Source organism: Triplophysa rosa, linkage group LG5, assembly GCF_024868665.1.
Source record: "Triplophysa rosa linkage group LG5, Trosa_1v2, whole genome shotgun sequence".
Classification (NCBI taxonomy): Eukaryota; Metazoa; Chordata; class Actinopteri; order Cypriniformes; family Nemacheilidae; genus Triplophysa; species Triplophysa rosa.
The window spans coordinates 27,144,175-27,163,892 of record NC_079894.1 but is presented as its reverse complement, the minus strand read 5'-3'; the positions used below and the strand labels follow the sequence as shown (position 1 = coordinate 27,163,892).

At 37.9% G+C, this 19,718-nt stretch overlaps 1 protein-coding gene across 4 annotated transcripts; it reads left to right on the top strand.

The window, feature by feature from the left end:
- Window positions 1-35: 35 nt before the first annotated feature.
- Window positions 36-11,142, top strand: LOC130554615 (interleukin-6 receptor subunit beta). 4 transcript variants are annotated; one of them, XM_057334389.1, is made up of 15 exons: window positions 36-180; window positions 467-561; window positions 1,479-1,599; window positions 2,690-2,871; window positions 3,401-3,549; window positions 3,744-3,903; window positions 4,273-4,355; window positions 6,301-6,523; window positions 6,799-6,987; window positions 7,242-7,340; window positions 8,119-8,262; window positions 8,672-8,800; window positions 9,236-9,326; window positions 9,420-9,495; window positions 9,891-11,142. In XM_057334389.1, the coding sequence occupies exons 2-15, from the start codon at window positions 504-506 to the stop codon at window positions 10,371-10,373; spliced, it is 2,187 nt and encodes a 728-aa protein (XP_057190372.1). In that variant the 5' UTR covers window positions 36-180; window positions 467-503; the 3' UTR covers window positions 10,374-11,142. The 4 variants fall into 4 exon arrangements, 3 of the variants coding, with proteins under 3 accessions (XP_057190372.1, XP_057190373.1, XP_057190374.1); XM_057334390.1 differs by having other exon boundaries at window positions 36-185; window positions 470-561; XR_008963000.1 differs by lacking the exon at window positions 9,236-9,326 and having other exon boundaries at window positions 9,891-10,003.
- The last annotated feature ends 8,576 nt before the right edge of the window (window positions 11,143-19,718 follow it).

Here is a 19,718-nt window from a genome sequence, read left to right as displayed (position 1 = left end):
TTACGCACCGGCTTTCCACGCGTCTCTCTGTGGGCTTATGGTCGTCTCATCAAATTAGATCATCGTCAGTCCTCCGTTATGATTATGTCATCGACACGGACTTTAATTTCACACTTAAATGCTGTCAGCGCTTTCGAAAAGTCTTTCAGTTCTTTGGTTCTTTAACTGCGCCCACTAAAGGTACCGTAAGTATCCTTCGCTACTCATGTGGCTAATTTGCTTTCAGTTCGATTCATTTTCTCTGTCATCCAGTGAGAATGTAAACATTTCGACTTTTGTTCATCAAAAGAGTGGGAGTTCAACGTATTTCTACCTTCCAGAACATTATTTTATGTTTTGCTTTTGCTTTATCACCATTCCAAAAAAGTGTATTTTTAGTCACGACTTTGGCAGGAAACTGTTTGAATGTCTAAATTTATATTACTTGATTTATACGTGAATCGTATAATTGTACTTTATGTGCTAGAAGTGAAACTGCAGAAAATCGAAGCAGACGGCTCGAGATGAAACTCTCTGGATTCATTCTGTGGATGTGCGCATCCAACAGGTTCCTTTTCTCGGGTACGATTGTTTTTAGCTTTAATAATAATGTTTATAATGAATGTGAGGTTGGTCAAAGTGCATTAGCTTAATAAGATGATTGTAATGACCAGGTCATAGGTGACGTATCTTAAGTGGTTAAAGAGTAAGACACTTAACCACAGGCAGACCACTGGGACTTCGCCTGCACCCCCTGTACCAAGTAGTTGCATGTGTTTAAAGCCAAATTATTGAAATGACTAAACAACAGTCTATGAAAACAAGATTGATTGGCACAGTTTTGATTCTTTGTTAATGACCAGGTTTGTTTTTGACACATGTGCATCCAGAAAAATATGCTGTTGTGTATTACATTTGTGTCTTTGCTTGTATGTACATTTTGACTATTGTGTATGTGTTTATTGATAATTGTATATTTAAAAAATATTTAAGTTCATATTCTGGAAAATGCTTGTGTTTTGATCCATCCACATTACTGCTGGGAAGTCCAAGCAGTGGATGATTTCTTGCCCTTTATGTATGTGAAACCTGATCTGAGCTGGGGGTTGTTTTGTGGGTTCTGTGTGGATTTAATACACACAAAGACCTGGGATGCTCGAAAGTGTGTTAATGTCTGGTGTGTCAAATCGGTTGTGAAGAGCTAAAATTTCAAATTAAACTAAAGTGGTTTTGTATGTTTAAACATTCTGTATGAAACCTTGATCGTATGGCGGCATAAAATGAATGTGACATTGTTGAGATCTCTTCTGAAACTCTGATGGATACATGTGCGAAATTGACTCTTTTTCTTAGGAGAAATATCAGAGATGAATGGAGACTTGAGAGGAAAATGTAATTGATGTCTTGGAGAAACAATTCAGATAATAAAGAGATCTCATCAGTTTCTTTCATATGGGTAAATGTTATTTTCTTTTGACATTTTTTTTCACATCTCACAGCATTGCCATCAACACTGTCGATCACAAAGTGTGAGATCCTGGAGTACACCAGTATTACCTGTTACTGGGAAACAAGCGACCATGCAGTTGACAACAGCAGCTACAGACTTCAAGTTAACAAGTAAGACACTTTCTACACTGACAAAACCTACCATGGTATGCAAAAACATTGTAGTTACTCAGTATGAGTCTCATATCATTTTCAGACAGCATCACTGTATTCAGTTTTGCCAAATGTACCAATATTCAAGCGTTATCACAACAGTCAATTCTCTTTGGTGACGTGTACTGTAGTGCTGTCATTTGTATAGCTACACGAGTCCTTCTCGAGCAGTTTCAATTTGAAAACAAAACTGATAAATGACAAACATCCAGTGTAGACTCAAGTCTAACTCCCATCAGAAGCCATTTCACATCTAAATTCAGTCTTGTTTTGAAACTGTTCATGCTCATTATTTTTCTGTCTTTCCTTTAAAATTTTGATATCTATAAGCTGATATGTTGGTAGCGATATGTGCAAAAATACACACGTCACTTGTTTTCTTGATTTGACGTTGGTTAACCATCTTTGAGTGTGGTTATGAGCTAATAAAGAACAGATCAAAGATGCATTATGGGATGGCAGCACTTTAAAAGGAACAGTCCACCCACAAATAAAAATTTCAAACGCCTCAGTTGATGTTTATTTTCAATGTATTAAATTAATAATTTATTTTTCTGTGTTTCATGGATAAAAAAGAGGGTATGGAACAAGTTGAAGATGAGAAAAGAGAGAGATTTTTGGCTTGTAGGGTTCTTGAGTTGGTCATATGTATCCTTGGGTTTTATTTTTGTTGATTTTCTTAACGTTTGATTATTATTGAAAAATAAAAATGGTCATCATTCATTCACCGTGATTCAAAATCTGTATGTGAGTCTTTCTTCTGCAGAACACAAAAGAAGATATTTTGTATCCATATAATGGAAGTGTTGTTTGGTTATCAACATTCTTCAGGATATCTTCTGTTTTGTGTTCTGCAGTAGAAAAAAAACATTACATCATCCATTACAGTAAAAATATGGTGGTGAACCCTTAGTACCACAGCACAGTTTCCTAAAGAACTCAAGAGAATAAAGAGTTTGTTTTGGGGCTTGTGGATTTTTTCATGCTGTCAGACACAGATCCGAACATTTGTTTGTAATAGTGCGTGTGTGAATGTTCTTGTGCACAGATTTGCGGTTTGTCAAAGTGAAGAAAGCTTCATCTCTGAGGATGTTTGTGACACCAGAGGGTCTCAATGCTCCATTCAACCCATCAATTCAGCGTTTCACTGTTTCTGTGCCGATGTGCTGGCGTCCACCATCGCTGGATCCACACGCTCACCACCCTTCTGTTTCAATGGTGTCAATCAAGGTAACACAAATAATAATATTTCATTTCAATTTATAAATGAATGCTTAATATAACAAATACCCATATACGTTTTTTTATATATAGCTTTATGTTTATCCATGACAGTGCTCACAAGAGATGCATTTCTTTTCAGATGTTGTAATAGTCAAGGTACCCATTGATACAGGTGTTTAATATGGCGTAGCAAATTCTTTTTTTTTGCTTCAAGTTTGATCGTGTTGTAGGTCATAAACTTACAGTGCAGTGGCATTCTGGAGGATTTCAAACCAAAAATATGAAGAATTAAATCTTATATAAAATGTGCTTTATTTGAGCTATAAAGTTAGTCCCGCAGCCAAAATCTTACGTCGCCGATAACTGTCCAGATTGGATCGAATGTTTAAGAAAGTTAGTGGGTGATTTTATCACAGTGGTTTCAAGTAGGGTGTTGGCCAAATGTGACATCCGGCTTTTGCTTAATATTTAAATATATTATTAAAGATGTACTAAAGATACTCATCTTCTCTGCTCCTCTGTGTGAATATTACAGTGAAACTTCTTCCCCCATCGATAACACATGTCGGGCCGTCAGCGGAGCAGCCTGGGTGTTTCCAGGTGGACTGGAAAATGCGTTACCACCTCACTGACAACGAGAAATCCCACAGGAGGATTCAAGTGGAGTACACCACACATAACCAGGTTCACACACGTTTCCCTCACGAGCGACAATAAAACTCCAGTTGTACAGCAACATATCTGATTACACAAAAAATCAAATCAAATGCACTGTAAGCTGTTTTCGATGAAAGCATCTGCTAAATGCGTGACTGTAATGTCAATTAAAACAACGTACTATTGTCTGACGCAGAGAACTGTCTGTCATCATGCCACAGACTCGATCACAGACGATTCAAACGTATCCTGAGGACAGACTGGAGCTTTGTGATTTATACCCGGGATCCAGGTACGCAGTGAAGCTGAGAACTCAGGACAGTCGAGCGTCCACTCACTGGAGCTCATGGTCATCCAAAGACTTCACGACCGTGGAGAAAGGTGAGGAACCATGAGCTGTGGCCTGAACACCATCTTTAGAGGGCTGAAGGCTCAAAGCTCACAGTTTTCATTATGTTTATTACATAAGCTATGTTTTAACTGGAAGTTGATCGAAATGAGGTTTTATTGGATTATGCTGATGTGGTGATCGCTAAAGATGATCTGGTAAGGCTGGTTGAGGAGAACTGTCTTGCTGGTTAAGCTAGTTAAGAGGTGTTTCTCGGTTAAGCATTTCGATCGAACCAGTTGTCTGGTGGTTGGAGACAAACCAGTACACCAGAACCCAGTAACATATCATAATGGTAACACAGAGCGTCTATATGAGGAAGGCCTCGTACAGGTGTAATGTATGGATTGTTGTTTTCTCAGCCCCATCTCATGCTCCTCGACTGTGGAGACGCATACGACCTGTAGAAGAGACAAGATGGAGACGTCTTACACTGCACTGGAAGGTTTGTTATTAAGCAGCAGATCAAATACACTTACTTTTACATATACAGTACATCTTCTCAGGCAGACAGGTAGATAGATGGAAAGACGGACAGATAATTAGTTGTGTACCCAAAGTTGAATGTTACACTGAAAGTATACTTTTATAATCAAAAAGTGGGCCAATGTTTTCTTGAATTAGTATTAAATTAGTATGCTACAATTGACATGAAAATATACTTATTACACGGCTCGTTGGAATGCTTGATTCTGATTGGCCTAAATCTAAAAAAAGCAGTGAAGAGATCAGAGATTCATTTTTGCCCACTTTTGCTCTCATGTCTTGACAAAAAAAAAACTTATCACCTAAATATCTTTTTATTTTAACAGCACGAAAAACATCTCACATTTTCCTGTCTCACGTAGCCCACATCCTGTATCTCTATCCTTTCAAGCTTTATTACCAACCTAAGTACTTAAAGACACTTCTTCCAGCTATTGTTCAAAAAATGAACCAACTTTGTTTGGACTTGAAAAACATTCTTTTCTTTACATACAATATGCTCTTTACATTAGTTGGAGCCATACAATGACTGGTTTCTTGAAATACTGTTATTGTAAATTCTTGAAAAGGTGTCATTATTGAATATTATCATTGTGTAATGTAGAAGAAAAAAATTCTCTCTGCTTTCATTATTTCCATACAGTGCATGCAAACATGTTAATAAAGTTTATGTTAAGTATGTTGACGATATGTTTATTTTAAATACATAAATGTTTACCTTCCCCAGTATTGTTGCACTGTAGGAATAGTGGTTTAAGCAAGGGAAGTTTGTATAGTGTATAGTGTTGCATACTTCTTGCAGGTTTTACAGGTTTTAAAGGAAAAAAGTGATAGACAAACTAATGGTGCCTGTGCCCCAGTAGAGCTTTAGGTCTAGCAACGCCCCTGTTCAGACCTGAAAGATAAAGACACAAACTTTCACTACAACAAGGAATAGTTCACCCAAAAATGAACATTCTGTCATTATTTACTACATCTGAGGGTGAGTACATCCTTTCACCAACTCAATTTCATGTCCATTTTTTGTGAATTGGTGGCTAATTTGCATGAATTCATCAGATACCATTGGAATGTTCTCATACAAGCATCCCGAACTGAAATTAGGCGTTTAACATGGGTTATATCACGAATACTGTACAGCCACAACCAGAGAAGTCATAAAGAGAATGAATCACTCACATGTTAATTATTACCTGTGGTTTCATTTCAACCTAATAAGCTGTTTTTATAAGCCGTTAACAATCACCAAATGGATCGTGGCTGTGTTTGAGTAATGTGTTTTGGTGTTTGGGGTAATATTGCTCATATATTGCTTTGCCTGGGGAGTATTTGGAAAGATACAGAACAACACGAAGTGAGCGGGGCGGCACACATCGAGATGTCATTCTGTGCTAAATAAAGAAACGTGTTATGCAACCATGTTTCATATTTAATATCTTCACAAGTTTAATAACGATGATCATTTTTCACACTGAATGGTAAAAAAAGAAAACTCACAAATAAAATGTTTCTCTTAGAATAAACATCCTAGACCACATTAAATTTAATGGAAGCCGATGGAGACCTTAAGTCTTCTTTCTTGAAAAGTCTTTTTTTAACATCCCACCTCTTTTTCAGAAAAGACCAAATTTACAAAAGTCTGTATTAAAAGAAATGATTTTTTATTTACGCATTTGGCAGACGCCAATTGAGCGATAGGAACATTTCAATATAACCTTAAACATATCTCACAGAATCCTTAATGTCGGTGTTACTTTTATTTCATACACTCTTAAAAATAAAGGTGCTTCATGATGACAGAAACTTATTTGTCATTAGTAGTCATTTTGAGTCACATTTTGAGTTTTGGATGAAACATAATCTATCATTTCTGACCTGCTGTTCATGTTTTATGTTTCGTTTAGCCTCTTTCGTGGCCTGAAGCGAATGGTATCGTTCTCAGTTATACAGCGTGGTGCCTCAGTGATGTGGATTCATCTCAGTGGACGTGCGGGGCTCTGGATGCCTCCAAAACCTCCTGTGACCTCACTGTGTCTGATGATGCGTGTACCTGCAGTCTGACAGCGACTAACTCAGCCGGGACGTCACCTGTGTCTCACATCAACATACCTGGACATACCGATGCAGGTGAATCCAGCCCGGATGAATGACACGTCAGACTAGTTTCAAAGGTTTAAAGGCCATTATAGAATGCTTTTATTGCATTCATGTTTTTTTAAAGATTCTCAAAAATGTCCTTTCTGTTCTGTTTTTGTGGTTTACTTCATTCTTTTGTCCTGTGTGTGTATGTGAAGTTTTCGGGAACCTCTGCACAAATATTTTGGCCGAACATATTGTACAGGAACACGGCAGAAGACCTTGTGATCACTAACCCCAAATTTATCTCTCATTTCCTGTCTTAGAGCTCCCGCCTCCTGAGAGTATCAGCGTTATATCATTGGATGACACCAGACTAAGGCTGGAATGGACAACTGCACCGAACCAATCAGAGAGCGGCTTTGTGGTGCAGTGGATTTCTATACTTGACAATGGAACGACCCGTCTGCACTGGCAACATCTGAATGAAACGTCTAGAAGATTTATTGTTACAGGTGTGAAAAAATATCTTTTGTTTCTCTTCTACCAAAGTACTGTTTTTTTCTGCAGGAATCGTTTTTTTTATATTGCATTATTGCTAATTCCAGTACAGCTTCACAAAGAATATAAGTGAAAAATAACTTTAAAACTGCTCGTTTTAAAAATATCAGATTCATAAAAGGTGCTATACTGAAACCTTTTCATTTTCTTAGTACTTCGGTGAGAAACGTTGACTTTAGTGTGTGATATTTTAGTGTTTGTGTTGTAGGTCTTCTGCCAGAGATCCCTTATAATGTGTCAGTCATGAGGGTGTATGGGGCTAAAGCAGGAATTGACATGTCTGTCGTTGCTTTCACAAGAGAAGGAGGTCAGTCATTACAAGTTGTGAGTTAAGTGCGAAGTGGTTCGAGACCCTATATACATACACACACATATAATATACTATGTATTGATAGATAGAAAAACAATGCAGATTTATTTTTACAGCCTTCTTTGCTCACATTTACCAAGGGTGCCAATAATGGGCATTGTATATATTATATATAAGTATATATATAGCCGCGGAAAACAATTCCAAATTTTCATTTCAAATCAGCATTTCTAGATGTATTGTGGCCATTCCAGTCCAATGTCTGTTAAATGTCTACAAAATCAAACCTCGGGGCTGACAAAGACTGACAAGTGACAAGACACATGTGAAAAATCCAGGTTATCTCATACATATTTTTTTTAACTTTTCCTAATACATGTAGAAATATGATGGTTGTATTGCTTTAAAGGTGAATCTGAACTTGTTTTCTTTGCAGTATTTGAGGTTTGAAAAAACACAGAGCATCTTTTCTGTTATTTTCACTTGTTTGTCCAGTTTTCATTTTCTGCAAATAACTGCAAATAGAAAGTTGGTAAAAAATTTAGTTAGTAGTTCACAGAATGAAACAAAAATGATCATTTTACCTAAACACATATTACACCTTTAAATAGTCCATTTTAAAATCAGAAAACGGTCTCTGAAACGGTCTCATTTGTTTCTCTTTTTATTTCTCCTAAGCAATTTGGTATGGGACCAATTATCATGTAGTTATGTCATGTATTAAATGTAATATAATTTTTTTTATTCATTGACATAAATTGTTGCTGTGTTGTAGCGCCCTCTTTTGGCCCAAAGCTGACAGTGCTGCAGACTGGTGGCAGGAGCATTCATCTGCGATGGGATCCTGTTCCTATAGAGAAACTACATGGATTTATCAAATTCTACTCCATTCTGTACAGTATCAATGGAAAAGACAAAAGTAAGAATAATATACTTTGCTAAATGTATAACTTACATAATGTCAAAAAGATTGTACTTTATTTTACAGTACGTGTACCATGATGTTATAAAAGAAAACAGAAATAAATGAGAGTGTAAACACATGAAGAGTATGGAGGTGTAAAATGAATGTCGATTGTAGAAGTAAAATGATCTGGATTTGGGTCAATTTGACGAGAAATGTTCATATTATGATCAGTTTCACACATTGTTGACATCTCTTCTGAAAATTTCACGTGTCTAATACATGCATGGGTAACACACCACAGACAGAAAAACACGTGTTCACGCCATTTGACCCCTTTAAGATTTTAAAGAGATCTCATCTGTGATTTTTCTTTCTTACGGTATCATTATGTACATGTAGCCTTTCTATGTTTGCATTGAAGGAGAACAGGTAAATAGCGCGGTTGATCAGATCTCTCTGAATGGATTAATGGAAGGAACCTACAACATCTGTGTAATGGCTCATACTGTAGCAGGGGGCGCCGCTGGGCCATGGCAGATGGTGGCTTTGGGTGAGAATGACATCACTGCCTCTGAGTGTTTCATATGTGTACCCAGTGCTCAAATTGAGGGGGGACTGGGGGGTCCGGGACCCCCCATAAGGCATTAGGGACTCCATATAAGAGGTAAAAAATATACCTGGGGGTCCTTCATATAATAAAAAAAAGAATAGTAGTAACAAATCTAAATGTTGTGCATACAATATACTTAAAATATTTATGAATTATATATTTAAAATATTTATTTGTATAATGAATTATTTACAAAATGAAGTCTGTTACATATATTTTTAGGCGACTTGTCATGCGCCTCAAAATGAAAAACATGATTCAATTCGAGCACTGTGTGTACCTGTAAATTAAGTGTGTGTGTGTGTGTGTGTGTGCGTGCGTGCGTGCGTGCGTGCGTGCGTGCGTGCGTGCGTGCGTGTGTGTGTGTGTTCACAGGGTATGATGATATACAGGTCATCCCTATGCTGTTGTGTGCACTGCTTCTCATTTTTATCTTTCTAATAATTCCTGTATGTATGTGGGTGAGGTAAGTGAAACTCACTTTGAGCAGTGCTACGGTAATGATGGTACTCTTTACCAGCTTAATGAAAAGTTTTCATTATTATGAATTGTTTATTAGGATTAAACAGTGTCTGTGTCCGATAGTCCCGAACCCTTCTAACAGCAGCCTGTCTGTCTGGTCTAAACCAAGTCAGGTAAGAAAATATAAAAATAAATGAATACATAGATGTTAAGGGATAATTTACCCCAAAATAAAACTTCTGTCATCATATATTCACCCTCATGTTGTTCAAAACCTGAATGTGACTCTTGAAACACAAAAGAAGATATTTTGAGAAATGTCTCAGTGGTTTTGTGTCCATACAATGGAAGTCAATGGGAGCCAATGTAGTTTGGTTACCAACGTTCTTCAGAATATTTTCTTTTGTGTTGCACGGAAAAAAGAAAGTCGTGCAGGTTCGGAATGACATGAGGATGAGAAAATGGCTTTAAGAAGAGATGATTTTTGTTGGGTCATAGCCTGGACCTTCTACTTTAGAGATTACTTACAAGATTACTTTCACTTTCGTTTTCTTTCTGCTTCCTACAGCATAAGCGAACACCCTCTTCCACCTTGAGCTCCTTCTTCTCTACTGGTCAGACCTCATGTAACCACGGTTACGATGAGAAAGACAACGGCCCGGTTCAAGTTCTGAACTTCCATCCTGTTCAGCAAATACGTGTTGACATCGAAGCCAAAGCCAACACTTACAACTGCACATCAGCTAAAACACCAAAACTGAGAACGGATGAATCGACTCATTTCCAAGCAGATTTAACTAACCAGAGCTTCACCAAACCAAACCAAATCATGTCTGCTGGATATCAAGACGACTATCTGTCACCGACGGATCCATTCATTGATAGGGTGCCCAGTTACCAAAGCGATCCGACGGCACGAGAAGATTTATGCGACTACATTCACGTGTCCCAGTGTTACATGTCTGTTATGATGGTAGATGCGTACAGGACCCTGAATGCTGATGAGTGTTCACATGTTCTGCGCGGTTTACCGGAAGACCACGGCATCTGAACGATCATCATGATGTATGGAGGATGCTTAAATGAGCCAATGCAGCAGAAAATTAAGGAACTTAATATGATATTGTACATGACTGTGAGCTTTACAACCTCATTCTTAGGAATTTGATGTGAAATAAAACACTGGATGCATTATGGTACACAGGCTTGAGCGGAAAGGGAAATACTTGAAACTTAATGGAACTGGGTGGTAATGATATTGTACAGTGATGAAAAAATGAGGCCTGCCATCATCACTATTTAAAAAGATCAAAAAGCCTTCACAGATGCCTGCTTTCAGGAAAGAATATATATATATATTTTTTTTTAATCAAATAAAAGCATTGTTGATTTTAATGGATGTGATATGCCATTAATGTCCAGTGTACACACAGAGTCAATTTAAACAATCCATGACATTCTCTCGTTAAAAATATAAAATTGCAGAAAACCTTATATTGTACTGTTATAAATTCTAAAAAGTATAATATAAATTATATTGTTCTCTTAAAAATACTATTATAATCTTAGTATAAGCCTTTTTATTTACTTGTTACTAACTATTTGTTGATTTGAAAAAAAAAACAGAAAAGTAACAGATTGCAGTTTTACGTTACATAATGACTGAATGTAGAATAATCTTATCTTTTGGTTTCCGTCCATCAATTTTCATGTGAAAATAATCATATTAGATTATTCACATGTAAAGTGTTTATTTACTGCTTTATCTGAATTATTACGTGATAAAGGTATACTCCACCCAAAAATAAACAGTCTGTCATGAATTATTATTTTAATCACTGAATGTCTGATCTGCCCTCATGCCTGCATTTGTATGTTTTTATATTGGTAGCTTTGATGTACACTGACCAAAATTATCACTTTTGTCTTTGCCCCCATTTTTCATGAGCTGACTTTTTCTGTGTACACAAAAGGCCTATTTCTCTCAAATATTGTTCACAAATCTGAGATAATCCATCCACCTCACAGGTGTGGCATATCAAGATTATTGCACAGGTGTGCCTTAGGCTGGCCACAATAAAAGGCCACTCTAAAATGTGCAGTTTTACTGTATTGGGGGGTCCGGGGGTTCCGAAAACCAGTCAGTATCTGGTGTGACCACCATTTGCCTCACGCAGTGCAACACATCTCCTTCGCATAGGGTTGATCAGGTTGTTGATTGTGGCCTGTGGAATGTTGGTCCACTCCTCTTCAATGGCTGCTGGATATTGGCAGGAACTGGAACACGCTGTCTTACACGCCGATCCAGAGCATCCCAAACATGCTCAATGGGTGACACGTCCGGTGAGTATGCTGGCCATGCAAGAACTGGGATGTTTTCAGCTTCCAGGAATTGTGTACAGATCCTTGCAACATGGGGCCGTGCATTATCATGCTGCTACATGAGGTGATGGTTGTGGATGAATGGCACAACAATGGGCCTCAGGATCTTGTCACGGTATCTCTGTGCATTCAAAATGCCATCAATAAAATGCACATGTGTTCGTTGTCCATAACATACGCCTGCCCATACCATAACCCCACCACCACGGGCCACTCGATCCACAACGTTGACATCAGCAAACCGCTCACCCACACGACACCATACACGCTGTCTGCCGTCTGCCCTGTACAGTGAAAACCGGGATTCATCCGTGAAGAGAACCTCTCCAAAGTGCCAGACACCATCGAATGTGAGCATTTGCCGACTCAAGTCGGTTACGACGACGTACTGCAGTCAGGTCGAGACCTGATGAGGGCGACGGCATTCAGATGAGCTTCCCTGAGACGGTTTCTTACAGGTTGTGCAGAAATTCTTTGGTTATGCAAACCGATTGTTGCAGCAGCTGTCCGGGTGGCTGGTCTCAGATGATCTTGGAGGTGAAGATGCTGGATATGGAGGTCCAGGGCTGGTGTGGTTACACGTGGTCTGCGGTTGTGAGGCCGGTTGGATGTACTGCCAAATACTCTGAAACACCTTTGGAGATGGCTTATGGTAGAGAAATGAACATTCAATTCACAGGCAACAGCTGTGGTGGACATTCCTGCAGTCAGCATGCCAACTGCACGCTCCCTCAAAACTTGCGACATGTGTGGCATTGTGCTGTGTGATAAAACTGCACATTTTAAAGTGGCCATTTATTGTGGCCAGCCTAAGGCACACCTGTGCAATAATCTTGATATGCCACACCTGTGAGGTGGATGGATTATCTCGGCAAAGGAGAAGTGCTCACTAACACAGATTTAGACAGATTTATGAACAATATTTGAGAGAAATAGGCCTTTTGTCTTAGTCTTAGATCTTTGAGTTCAGCTCATGAAAAATGCTGGCAAAAACAAAAGTGTTGCGTTTATAATTTTGGTCAGTGTCATTCAAAAGGAAAAGTAGCTTTCATTTTGTACTATTTCCTATAGGTTACTGTGAAATTGTTATTTTACATTTATTATATTAAAAAAGTGCAGCCTCATATGCAATCTATTTAGGCACAATGATTGTGAATTTCTCACAACATTCAAAAAACTACTTAAAACCCATCTCTTCTGTGAATACTTGACAGAAAGAAAAAAAACGAACCCTCTCTCTTTCTCTCAACAGGTAGTGGTCTAGCTTTTGTTGAAACTAGTAGCTTGGTATTAGCACCTATTGTATTATTGCTCCTGTATGACATACCGACATTGCTCTCTGAACTCTCTGTAAGTTGCTTTAGATAAAAGCGTCTGCTAAATGACTAAATGTAAATGTAAATGTATATTATAACATCTGTTATTCACAAGTTTGAAAACAGCACAATTGCTTGGTTGTTTATTGTGTATTGAATGTTTTAGTTATGCTTGCAGATATATTGCCAATATGAATGTAATATGTTTAGCTCCATTCCACACATTTCATCATGTTCAAATCCACTATGAAGAATTCTGCACATTTTTCACGAAAAACGTGATTAAAATGTCAACAGTGTCTGGGCCTGACAGACTGTCTTTGTTCTGTCTGGGACACATTTTTTTGAGTTTCCCTCACATTTTTGGTGACACAGTTAATCCCAGTAAAAGGACACTGAATCAAACCGAGTTCTTGTACCGGGGACAACACTGAGTGTAAAACTGGCTTGTGTACAGATGTACAAAATCAGTCTGATGACTAAATCAGTCTGCCACAACAACACGCCCACTCTTTCCAAAACCCCGCCCATCAATTGCATATTAGCCAACCTATTGTTAGCCAAACTTATCACTGTCAGGTTTATATATTTTTATATATATTATATTTTGAAAAATGATTGTGTACAATGTATTTCAATGTTATTGCTTAAGTTATACAATCTACAACCTACTGGTGTATATTTTTCAGGGGCAAACATTTCATGTATGTAAGCTGTCATGTGTCTAACCCTGTGTCTCAATCAGCTCCCTTGTTCAGTAGTCAGGGCACTGACCAGGGAGTCATCCATTTTAAGGGCTGTCTCATTCGCAAAATCTTTCCAGTTCACTGAAACGTTCGTTCCCTAAAACTTCCCACAATGCACCGCAAAAACCAGGGAGCATCGAAGCTCCCTATTTTCCCTTACCGGAAATCACATGACAAGTTTGGAAGATTTTTAACCGAAATCGCAGGAGCCAACTCAATGCACTTCAAGAAATGCGATATAACTTTTGAAAAGACAAACGCTTATGTTAGGTAATGTATAAACAAACGTTGCTAGACAGGCAGGCAACACAATCTACTTAACAGTTCAATTTAATAATCAACCAAATTTGTGCACTGATATGTAACAGAATAATGAAAGTGTTTCTCATATGCACTTCAACCAGTATTTACATTTTTTTCGGTTTTGCCAGTTGTTGATTAATACCAGCTGCGAAGTATCACAACATGCTTAAGCAGTCACTTCACAGGAAAATAAGTGAACAGTGTCCCAATGAGAAGGGAGCCAGATTCCTTACCAGTGCCCAGACCCGTGTCCACTATATACTGAAAAACGCTTTAGATTACGACCCACCGTACTGCATTGTTAAACAGAATTTACAGTGTAATAAATTGTAATAATGTACCTCTACAGTACATATATGTAGGTATAGGTGAACAATATGCAAAGTTTGGGGAATAAAGGGGTAATAATAAGGAAAATAAAAAAAACATTTATACTGTAAAACTAAGGGGTAACTATTTCAAAATGACGTGGTATGCATGACCTATTATTCTACACAACAATCTTATGGTTGGGAGAAAGTTTAGCGAGAACATACACTGTGTACATTTTTGTAATAACTATTCACTCACAAATAAGCTACTAGGGGTATTTTTAACTATGGGCATTTTAATTATTACAGCACACATGATGGATATTACTAACAACATGAAAAATATGAGGAAATGATGAGTTCTGCTGTGTTTTATTTATCATTTTAACATATATTCTACTTACATGATGAAAGTGTATTGTGGATCTCAGCTGCAAATCATGTCAGCAAATCAAATACAATTATGAGATGATTAAGTAAAAAGTCAAACAAAAACCATTGCAAAATTTTTCTCTCTAATTACTCTGTAAATATACCCCTTGTTCTATGTAGTTACAGGTTAAGTATAATATCTGTGGGCCGTAAAATGAAGTAAGACTTTTTTACCCCCTTGTTCAATGTAGTTACAGGTTAAGTATAACATCTGTGGGCCGTAAAATGAAGTAAGACTTTTTTACCCCCTTGTTCAATCTAGTTACAGGTTAAGTATAACATCTGTGGGCCGTAAAATGAAGTAAGACTTTTTTACCCCCTTGTTCAATGTAGTTACAGGTTGAGTATAACATCTGTGGTAAGAAGCTGGATTCAGCCACGTCTTGCATATTCATAACATATCACCAAACATTTTCTAAATAGTGTACTTCCAAGAATAACAGGCACAATTAATAAATTATTCACAATTTCCTATGACAAAGATATATTTTTTAAGTCTAAATATTGAGATTTTAAGTATCTACAGACATGATGTTTTAGTACTCCACATATATCGTAAATCATTGAAAAGTGTTAAGAAATGTAGACGTTATTGTGCTTTTAATGCCGAAAAAGCGCAGCTCCTCCGTTTGCTTGCCTTTGTTTACATGCTTCTCTTGCCACGACCAATATGGCGATATGACGATTATTATTGGGGAAATTGCTTTTTGTGTCATCATTTTAGCTTTTCTTGAGGTCCAGTTCAGATCACAGCTGGAGCTTGTTTACACAGCATACAGATATACTTGAAAACAGACCATTTAAAGATAATAGATGTTCTTTCCTTATGGATTCAGTAAAATAGTTACAGCAGTAAAACATTTATGTGATATGTGTAAAACACATGACACAATCGTACATTATGTTATAGTTTGAAGTAATGCATGAGACAAACCATTTAAAATTTTCCTAATATTTCAAAGTGAACGAGCTGTATTCTGATCATGTCCATTTCATCTACCTTAAAATATAGCACATTAGGGGTGTCTGCATAATAATTTGCAAAAATTTGCAAAATGATGGCTTGACAAGCGTGAGTTTTAACCATTCCTTATGATAATAAATGTTTTTTTTAATGTCTAACCGTCGATCAACGGTTCATTTTTTATTCATTAAATGGCTTTCGTCTTTAAATGGGTTAGAAGTTTACCTCAGTTGGTCTGTTTAGTCGCAGCTCCATGCGTTACTAGTAACTTCCGGGAACTATATTTACATTTACATTTAGTCATTTTGCAGACGCTTTTATCCAAAGCGACTTACAAAGAGTTTAGGGAGCAATAAGTGATATGTCATACAGGAGCAATAATACAATAGGTGCTAATACAAAGTTGCTGGTTTCATCAAAAGCTAGACCACTACCTGTTGAGAGAAAGAGAGAGGGTTAGTGTTTTTTTTTTATTTGTCTGTCAAGTATTCACAGAAGAGATGGGTTTTAAGTAGTATCACAGACAACCTCTGCAACTTTTGAGAGCCTCCATGGCTGTGAAAAAACTGTTCCATTGGAGTCAACGGAGTTGGCAGAACACTCTCTCTCTCAATGGCTATGTCTGTTCCGATTCAAAGGTTGCTACAAAAGCAGCCCCAAAATGCGACCTTATTTCCGCAGGCTTTTAAGGATAGAACGAATGTATTCTTCACAACTTTGGCTATCCCGAGATTCATTGCGCGCCTGTCATGGCTCTGCTTCATTTAGTCATGTTTTTCTTGGTGCTGTAGCAGAGCCATGACAAAGCTTTTGGTTATGTGTGGAGAGAAACATATTATTGTCCTTTTGATAATATTATGCGTTCTCTCCAGTGTCTTGTCATTGGCCCCACTCCTCTCGTTTCCTTGTTATCTTCCCCTGAGTGTTTAATTACCCACACCTGCCCCGTGTCGTTATCCCTCATTTGTCTTCTCTATTTATACCCTCTTGTTTCTTTGTCTTGTGCTCTTGTATTGCGTTCGTTACGTTTCATGTCTCCTGAGCTTTCTTATTGTTTCATGCTCGTGGTCCTGTTAAAGTCTTCGTCAAGTTTAGTAAGTTTTTAGTTTAGTTTTGTCCAGTTATGTTTTGCTTTGTTTAGTGTAAATCATTCTTCGTCCTGTTCATTTTCCTGTTTTGTTTAGTTTACCCCATCGCGGGTTTTTTGTTTCGTTTTTGGTTATTTAATAAATAAATCTCTGTTAACCCCTTACTGCCTGCCTGCGCTTGGGTTCTTCCTGCCACAGATCCTGAAAGCGCCTGTAGCGGCTTGAAATTTTTTAATAATCATTGAAAACTTTAGTTAAATATAAGTATGTAATTCACAAAAACGGTACATTTCAGTGTTTTAATATTATATATGATGTTGTTAATTAACATTATTGTGTTTTAAATTTCTAAGGCTGGTTAATTTAAAGGTGCAGTGAACTGGCCTTGTTTATTGTTTAATACTGTTGTATGGGGTCTAATTATGACGTTCGCGTGGTTTTTACATTCAAAAACATCCAAATCAATAAATAATAGGCTATTTTCTACCCCAGTTTTGAGGCCGGCTCGACAAACACTCGGTTTTAATGGGCGTGCTGCATTGAAGACTTGGAAGTAAATGCCCACTGCTAGGATAAACTTAGTTGGAGCCTTCCGTGAATTTGGTTAGACACGTAACGTTAGGTTACACATTCGACATCAGTATTATCTTGGGACCTGGTGTGATTTATAAATTACCTCCCCACGTCTGTATTTCATGTGGGGGAATTTTTACTTTCCGATTCGCATGGGATTAAGATCATAGACATCCTCTGTAATTATTACAAATGACTAGAGGTCCCCAGGTAATACTAATCCTTTGTGAATAGGGCTATCAGGGCATATCAGGCGATCTCTAACAAAGCAATAGTGACACATAGTACAAAAATGTTTTACTCACATAAGATTGCTGCGCCACTCCTATCGGATCCAATATTGACGGCACAGCACTGCTTTTTTATTTTAGTCTCTCCACAAATCTGGCGTCGACCTGGGCCTTGATCACAAAGGAATCCGCGGTGAAATGAAGCGAACAAACGCTCAATGTTTTACCCATGTGAGCTGGAACGTCTTTAAAAAAATTCAACCACGCATTACTAATGTCGGAATCCGAAGGAAGGTTATTCAGCGACTGTGTTGCGATCTTTAACGGCATGTTTATTGTTTGCTCGCTCTATCTGGTTCTGCGCAACTTGTGTTACTTCAGTACTGTCATGCGCGAACCAGGCGGGGCTAGGTGGGGCTAGAGAAGTAGTCATTGATATTCTTCTGTAGAGGCGGTGTTCAACCTATCAATGACGTCATAGATCAACACACCCTAGATACAGTAGGTGCATTCCAGGACCTGGCTTTCGCTGGGCCTTGTGTCAATAACAGTTGTCATTTTCAGTAACAAGGGCGTTTTCAGTTCTGACACTCAAAGGATGTTTACTTGAATACGATTTCCTCTTATATAACAAGAGTTTGGGTTAAAATTGATGTCTTAATTTATGACTCCTTTAATATACTGTTGGGCAATTTTTATCTAGATATAGGTGTCATATTCTCTAAAATAAAATTTCATTTTTCTGGCTCCGTATTTGTTTAAGTCAGAAACTTCTCTGCTGTGTCCTGCTGCTGTCACCACGCAACAGGAGCAGCAGGTGACGCAATTAGGAAATCCTCCGTGAGGCTAGGACATTTTGAGGCTGCGTGCTTTGAAGACCAAGTCCTCGTTTTTAATTCCGCGACCTTAGAAGGTTGCAGCCCCCGAATTGGGACACAGCTTATGTGTTAAACCGTGAAAGTTACATCATGACCCATACAGTCTTCAAAATAAAGGTCAAATAAAGATCTGTTGCACAAAAAGGCCTTTGTTTTTTAGAACCTTTGACTGATAAGTTCCTCTATGATATTGCTTTTTTCAGACTGTACTTATGTTCTCGAGGAACGCTGTTGTAAATAAAGGGTCAGTTTATTTTTGTGTGCTGTATCTGAAGATAAACCGGTGTGTGGATAAGGAAAAGGAGAAAAAGGCGAGGACCAGCAACGTTACATTTGTGGGAATGTCATGGCTTTGGGCCAAGTTCACCAGTGCCGGTCCATCTTTCCTGCGACTGGAATTCCTGACAAAGTCCCTCTTTGTTTGGACAGATACACACACACACACACACACACATCCGGCTCCAGATAGCTGATGGGACGCCGGAGCTGGTACAGAGATATTTACAATGAATGAAATGTACTAACGTGATCAGCGGCCTGCCAAAACTCTGCTGACCATCACTACATCCAGCTGATCAATGATTGTCATGTTGCTTTTGATTTACAGCATTGTTTGATTTAAAAAAAGTTTTTAATCTGTGTGTCTGATAAATCCCATGTGTTATTTAGACTGTATTGTTATTTGACTTCTAGATTTGAATGTTTAAGGGTTTAGAAGTGAGTATTGATCTTATTTAGTGCATATACAGAATATATGTGTTATGGGTTGAGTGCTCGGAAATACCAGCATAGGCCTACTTTGGACTTTGGTTATATTTATTGATCTCTCTCAGGTGTGCCGATTGATCATAAGTAGATTTGATCTGCACTTTGACTTCTCTGCATATCATGTCAGGGGATAATGGAAATCTTTCATATACGAAGAAAATGAATGTTAAAAGGTCATGTGATTGTTTGCTAAACTAAAAAAATAAATATAAAAAATTAGGGTTAAAGTTAGTACTATGCAGTGGAAAAGCACCATGAGTAAACAAGGAACACTTGGCCAAAGGATATGTGCAGGCTTTGTGTGTGGGTGTGTGTACTCAAGCATTGTTAAACTTGTGGGGATACAAGTTTTTCTCTACGTGTTCCAGGAACATCAGCATAAGCTGACAAAATGGTTCAACGTGG